Below are 7,016 nucleotides of genomic sequence, written 5' to 3' on the forward strand. Positions count from 1 at the left end.
GTCCAGAGGATGAAATGTAGGCGCGGGGCCGTGCCGGGAAACAGCAGGGTCAGACAGAGTCAAAGCCGGGCTCGGGGCAGCAGCTCAGCACCGCGGGCGCTGCAAACGCGCGGCACCCCGCGGAGCCAGAGCGAGGGGGGAAACGGAAGGCACGGGGGACACGAGCACGGGCGGGGCACGGCGCGGTAGCCTGATCTGCCCCCAGTCCCAGGGAGGCGGCGTAAGACCCCCTGAGTCACGGCGGGGGCGGTTCCGCCCGCTGAAAATCGCGGTCCGAGGTGCTGACGGGCAGAGAGTTGCCGGAAATCCTGTCACTCTTTCTCTTCTCTCTCTCTCCTCTCCTCCGGGCCGGCACAGACCGCTCCGTGGGTCCCCGTGGGACGCGCCCGCGGCGAGGAGCCGCCGCTGCAGCCCGTGCCCGCCTCGCCCATGGCGGAGCCGCGGGACCCCGCGGAGCGCTGCTCCTGCCGCAACACCGACTGCCTGGAGCGGCCGCTGCGCCGGCTCTTCCAAGGGCTGGCGAACGGCGTGGCCGCCTGCCCCTGGCCCTTCGTGCTGGTGCCGCTGCTGCTGTCGGGCGTGCTGGGTGCCGGCTTCATCTTCCTGCCGCAGCTGAAGGCGAACGACATCGAGAGGCAGTTCACGCCGACGTGGGGGCCCGCCAAGGCCGAGCGCGACTTCGTGCGGCAGCACTTTCCCCCCAACGACTCGGAGCGCTTCTCCGCCCCGCGGCTGCCCACCGAGGGCGCCTACGCCGCTCTCATCGCCGTGGCGACCGACGGCACCTCGGTCCTGGAGCCGGCGGCGTGGGCAGAGGTGCTGCGGCTGAACGCGGCCGTGCACGACGCCGAGTACGAGCGGCTCTGCGCCCGCACCGCCGACGGCTGCGCCAGCCCCAACCCGCTGCTGCCGCGGCGGGGCGATGCGGGACCGCCCGCCCCGGGGAGCCTCCGCTTCCCCGTCAATGGCAGCGTCTTCCTGGGCACCGCGCTGGGCGGCGTGCAGACGGACGGCGGGCGGGTGCGCACGGCGCGGGCCCTGAAGCTGCTCTATTACCTGCGGGAGGACGGCCCCGAGGCGCAGGACAGCCGCCAGTGGCTGCGGAGCTTCCTGCGGAACATCTCCTCCAAGCTGGCGGAGTTGCGCCTCGGCTCCATTCAGGTAACGCAGGGGCGGGTGCGGAGCCGCCGAGCCCGAAATGTCCGGGCAGCGCCGTCGCGGAATGGAAGGGAAAGGAGACGGGGATGTGGGAGAGAGCGGGCGGGTTGCGAGGACCAGGGCAATGCGCGGCTGCCAAAGGGATGTTTGGCCTTGCCCGTGTGTGTGTGCAAAGAACAAGAAGGGGAAAAGTGCTTTATCGTTTCTTGTTGTTTTAACGGCAGGTGACTTACTTTACCTCGCTGTCCAGACAACAGGAGTTTGAAGGAAATACCAAGAGTGTGATCCCGCTCTTCTCCATAACGTATTTCCTGACAATCACCTTTGCAATCGTCTCTTGCCTAAGGTAAAATGTCTCTAAGCTGTGGCTCAATGAGCCGTGATCTCTGCTCTTCTTTACCTTCCTCACTTGGTTTCTGCTCTTGCCGAGTGAAGGTGTTCTTGAAGCTGCATTTAATAGTGATATTTAAGAATAGGCAAAATGTATTTCTTTGTTTTCTCTTGTCTATCTATGCATATTTCCTAGCTGCTTAGATAGGGTTCGTGGTAAGTACCAGATAAATACCTGAACAAGTGTTCAGTGTAGACATGACCAACTCGAATGCTCACCTCCTAGAGAAATTACTCTTGTCCAGTGCTTGTTGGAGTCAGTGAGTCAGGGGTCTCTCTGAATTCTTCAGAGAGAAATCAGGGTGCAGAGATTGAATTAAAGACTTTGGATGAAGTGTATTAAGCCACTCACACATAAGGTAGAGGTGCTAGTTTAAGTTTTAGGAAAGTAAGTGAGTCAGTAAGTTCTAGTGTGAGATCTAGTGCTTTTCGTAAGTGAAAGGTTTCAAATGCCAGAGCACAAGTGCAAGTTCTAGTGAAGGTTGCAAACTATACTAGTGTTTTCAGTGCAGGCTCCAGGAATGTAGTTTGAGACATAATAGAGCTATAGTAAGAATATTGCTTACATTTATCAGACAGAGCAAGAGAGATCTATGCGTAGTTTATACATAACCTAGCGTGTTAAGAAACTAGAATTCTAATCAGTTAAGGAGTGGTGGACCGAGTTTGTCTTAGCTTGTTGAGAAGATTCTATATAAGAGCATGCATTGGGGAGTGCTGGTGCTTTTTGCTACTGCCATTTGCTTTTGCTTTGCTTTGCTCTCTCGCTATCATCAGTCAACACCAAAGAAGATAGGAGCTGCCACAGCAACATCAGCTTCCAGGACCCTGACAAGAGCAGCTTCTATTTCTGTTTGGGACTTTATATCAAAACTTAGCACGGACTTTGATATCTGTGACTGTGAATTTTGGGATTGATGTGCTTCTGCAATAAATAACCTTTCAGCAACTATTAGCTGCTTATTTAAGAAGATAACCTGACAAAATAGGTGCCTAGAGGGCCGGAGGTCCTAACCTCACAAATGCTGACACCTGGGATCTCTCATAGCATCATTTGTCAGGTATTCATTTCAGGCAGGGTATGGCCTGTGAAATATTTGACATATAATTAAGATATTCTTTGAATTATTTTCAGACTGAGCTGTATAAGAAATAATATCTGGCTTGCAAGCTGTGGAGTGCTTTCTTCTGGCTTAGCTGTATTAAGCAGCTTTGGATTGATGCTCTTCTGTGGAGTGCCATTTGTGGTCACTGTAGCAAATGCACCATTCCTGATTCTGGGTAAGTAGAAAAAGTGAGTTGTATTCAGATAAAAAGACCCAAGTAAAGTTAAAGCAACCTAATCATGTCAGTCTTATATGGTGTGAATGTCAGATAATACAACATTTTCTCCTGAAGTGTGTGAAGGATAGGTGCAGCCCCCTCAGAGCACCTACAGGCAGACAAGCCCCTCAGCTCAGCTCAGTGTGCCCAGAGTGGAACTGGAGATGGGTTCTGGTGCAAGGGCAGCTTTTCCCAGAAGATAAGGTCTGATCTAGACCCACTGCTACAGCAGGAAGACTGTTATTGAGAGAGTGGTAAGGCTAGCACTTCTGGCATTGTTCTAGTATCCCTGGAAATGGAGGCAGGATGATTTATCCTCTGCAATAAAACATCTGTGTACTAATCAGTCTCATGCACCTACACAACTGAAGTGATGCACCATTTGTGCAAGCACTTCCCCCCAAAAACCCAAGCAAGTTGATATCACTGCATCCTTGTTACACAGACTGCTAACAGCCAATGCTGAACTCTCCAGATACTGTTAGATAATGTTGCTGCAATTAGATAATGTTTCCAATTAGATAATGCTGCTGCAAACAAATTACTGCTTTTAAAATCCTTACTGGTCTCCTATATGATAAATGCATCTGATGTTTTCTTGGGCTTGGTTTCATGCTGGAGCTCCCAGGTTGACAGAGGCTGTGCATCATCCTAAACTATCCGATGCAAATGCTCCTTTGGGCAGGCATCATTTCTTTATTTCCTGCATAATTCCAATACATTTTTTATTTACTTTTGTTTGCTCCTCAATGGCTGCAGCCCTGACTATCCAAAAGACCCTTTTCTATCCCTGGGAAAGGGCTTTAGCCAATCCCTTCAGATCTTCAGAAATAACACTTCAGAAATAACAGACTTCTGTTTTCTTTGCGTTAAAGCAAACAAATTCTCAGTGTATCAGAGGATTTGCTTTGAAGGCTGCTTGCTTTCCAAAGCAGCCAGGCTCACTGCCATCCAGTATTGCAGTTTGACATGCTGCTTAATTCATCTTTGCATGTTGACTGACAATTGCCTTTTCAGGTAGCAAGTAATGATTTCATCTCTTCTTCCGTGCTTGGCTAAATCTCACTCCAATATTCACACAGCCTGCCTTGCTTTCCCTTTTGCGTGATTCATTTTCAGTGACTAGTGGAGCCCTTGACAACATGGAAAAATACTGAAAGGTGTGATGTGGTAATCTTGAGAGTTACAAGAGGTGAGAGAAGCCCATAGGCTCTTCATTTTTGAGTTTCAGGTCACTCACTTACTCTGGCATCATAGCAAAAACTCAAACCCATGGTCCAGTTTTCCTGGCAGGTTTTCCCAGGGCCCTGGCAGGTAATATTTGTGAGCGCATCAGTACAAATGTGAACAGAAATGAATAATAAATTGTGAATAAGTGCTGGAAGATAAACTGGAGTGAAGTGGAAGGGAAAGAGCATTAGAAAGTGAGGCACTGGAAAACTGGAATCACTCTTCTCCCACGTGATAGCAACTGCTCTTCCTGCCATCTGAAGGCAGAACAAGAAATTGTTGGTCTAAGTTGCCACAGTGCTGGCGGAGAGATTCCAGAGATAATGGAGGATGCTTCCAGTCATGAGAATAGCTGAGCATCAGAATATGTGATGCTTTGAAATCTGTGTCATCTGCATCAGAGCATACATGGACACCAGCTACAAGACACTTGTCACATATTCAGTAGGTGTGATCAGTCCTTCAGTGGAGTAGGTGAGGGATCAACACACCATCAGGTCAGCAGGAGGTGCTGAAAGATGATACATCTGGAGACACCCAAAAGATCTGTTTCCAAATTCTCTTGTAAACTGCATCAGTGCTCAGGCAATGTTACTAGCCCAACTTCCTTTTTCAAAATTTTATGCAGAATTAAATGTGGTTAATGTTGTAGTTTTGTTGGGTGTTGGTTGAAGCTGCCACTTGCAGGGCAACGTTAACAGTCTCTCCTCTTGCAGGGGTTGGCGTTGATGACATGTTCATCATGATTGCTGCTTGGGAACAAAGTTCAAGAAAAATAGATAAATCCAATGTTAAATCTCTGCTGGCTGAGACTTATGCAGAGGCAGCACTTTCTGTGACCATTACCACTGTGACAGATGTTTTGGCCTTCTTCATTGGCACCTGGACTGCTTTTCCATCCGTGAGGTCTTTTTGCCTCTACACGGGCACAGCCTTTGTCTTCTGCTATGTATATACCCTGACCTTCTTTGGGGCAGTTCTGGTATTAAATCACAAAAGGGAGCAAGGGAACCGACACTGGCTGACTTGCATGCGTGTGGATGTAGGTAAAGATCCAGCTGAGAGCTCCTGCTTGTACAATGCTTGCTGTATGGGCAGAGGTTCTGGGCAGCCATCTGAGCCAGAAGGCGAGCATCCAATGAGCATATTCTTTAAAAAGTATTATGGCCCTTTTGTCACAAATAAATGGATCAAGCTGCTCATGGTGTTGCTGTATGGAGCGTATTTGGCTGGCAGCATTTATGGGTGTACTCAGATCAGGGAAGGCATCGATCTCCGAAATCTGGCAAATGATGACTCCTACGTCGTTCCGTACTACGATGATGACGAGCAATACTTCTCCACATACGGACCCAGGGTCATGGTTGTCATTACTGAGAGTGTGGATTACTGGAATGACTCTGTGCGTCTTGGCATTGAGAGCTGTGTACAGAAATTAGAGAACATTTCCTATGTAGATAGGAACCTCTCAGAGTCATGGCTGAGAGTATACACAGAACTTGCCAAAAGAGGTTCGATAAATATAAACAATAAGAATGACTTCTTAATCGGATTAACTATACTGTTCAGGATTCTTCCCAGTTTTGAATGGGACATAAACAAGACTCAGGATGGAATAGCAGCTTCACGTTTCTTCATCCAGACGGTGAACGTGACATCAGCTGTGGATGAGAAGAATCTCCTCAATCAGTTAAGAGAGGCAGCCAAGCAGTGCAGCATTCCACTGCAGGTCTATCACCCAGCCTTCATCTACTATGACCAGTACCTGGTAATAGTGCAGAACACGGTTCAGAACGTTGTCATTGCTGCCGGGGCGATGCTCGTTGTCTCCCTTCTGCTCATTCCCAACCCGTTGTGCTGCTTGTGGGTGACTTTTGCCATAGCCTCTGTTATAGTTGGCGTGGCTGGTTTCATGACGTTCTGGAGCGTCAATCTCGATTCTATATCCATGATCAACCTGGTCATTTGCATTGGGTTTTCAGTAGATTTTTCTGCTCATATTTCCTATGCCTTTGTTACAAGTAGAGAGTCATCAGCCAATGAAAGGGCAACTGAAGCTCTGTCCCTGCTGGGTTACCCAGTCCTACAAGGTGCAGTTTCTACGATACTAGGAGTAGTTGTCCTGGCTGCAGCAAACACCTACATCTTTAGGACATTCTTCAAGATTATGTTCCTTGTTATTTTGTTTGGAGCTCTTCATGGCCTTGTTTTCATTCCAGTGTTTTTAACATTTTTTGGAAACTTTGGCACATCACCCAGTAACAGAGCTAAAAAACTTGAGCTTGAGAAATTATAAAGTTTGTTTGTGACTAAGTTTAATGTTTTTTAATTTTTAATTTATATATATATATTTAAAATTTATTATATGTAGACTCAATTGTAATAACTGTGAGGGAGTACAAGATATGAAGAAAATGAAAGAAAAAAAAAAATAAACACAACAGGGAAGTAAAGGCTTCAGAAAAGCCAGGCAAGAAAAATAACAGAAGAAATTAAAACTTCGAGATTGCGTTTGTATTTCTAATTTTTGTGTCAACATCTTAATGTTAAATGGGTTTTTTTTGTGTTTAAAGTATTAAAGTTATTATAAATACTGACCACTGCACCAGGTTAATGGACTTTGTTACATGTTTGTCAGGACATGTTCATAGTAGGGAAGATTAACTCCCACTGGACTCTATTTCCCCCCTGTAATTCATCCCAGCACTGAGCTGGAAGACAAATTTTGTCCAAGAGGCTCCAATCTGGATGTTTTACAGCAAAATTGCAAGAGGTTAGAACTGTCTCAGACTGTGATAACTCATAAGCCTTCGGGAGACAAAATGTGCTTAGGTTCCTAAACCAGCATGAGAAACCATTGGGGAAAACTCAGTCAAGCTGACCCCCATTTTCTATTCAAAGCCTTTTCTTGGTGT

At 47.6% G+C, this 7,016-nt stretch overlaps 1 protein-coding gene across 1 annotated transcript; it reads left to right on the forward strand.

Annotated features, from left to right (window-relative positions):
• Positions 1-306: 306 nt before the first annotated feature.
• LOC306799518 (patched domain-containing protein 3-like) lies at positions 307-6,698 on the forward strand. The gene is made up of 4 exons (XM_079300665.1): positions 307-1,161; positions 1,383-1,504; positions 2,684-2,829; positions 4,818-6,698. The coding sequence occupies exons 1-4, from the start codon at positions 430-432 to the stop codon at positions 6,395-6,397; spliced, it is 2,580 nt and encodes an 859-aa protein (XP_079156791.1). The 5' UTR covers positions 307-429; the 3' UTR covers positions 6,398-6,698.
• Positions 6,699-7,016: the final 318 nt, after the last annotated feature.

The sequence above is a fragment of the Erithacus rubecula genome (genome assembly GCF_903797595.1).
Source record: "Erithacus rubecula genome assembly, chromosome: 3".
Classification (NCBI taxonomy): domain Eukaryota; kingdom Metazoa; phylum Chordata; class Aves; order Passeriformes; family Muscicapidae; genus Erithacus; species Erithacus rubecula.

Excerpts from the sequence above, each read along its gene's own strand:
- LOC306799518 (XM_079300665.1), top strand. The coding sequence starts at position 430 with ATGGCGGAGCCGCGGGACCCCGCGGAGCGCTGCTCCTGCCGCAACACC. Across the intron at positions 1,162-1,382 it reads TGCGCCTCGGCTCCATTCAG|GTGACTTACTTTACCTCGCT; the intron begins GTAACGCAGGGG and ends TTTTAACGGCAG. Across the intron at positions 2,830-4,817 it reads TGCACCATTCCTGATTCTGG|GGGTTGGCGTTGATGACATG; the intron begins GTAAGTAGAAAA and ends CTCCTCTTGCAG.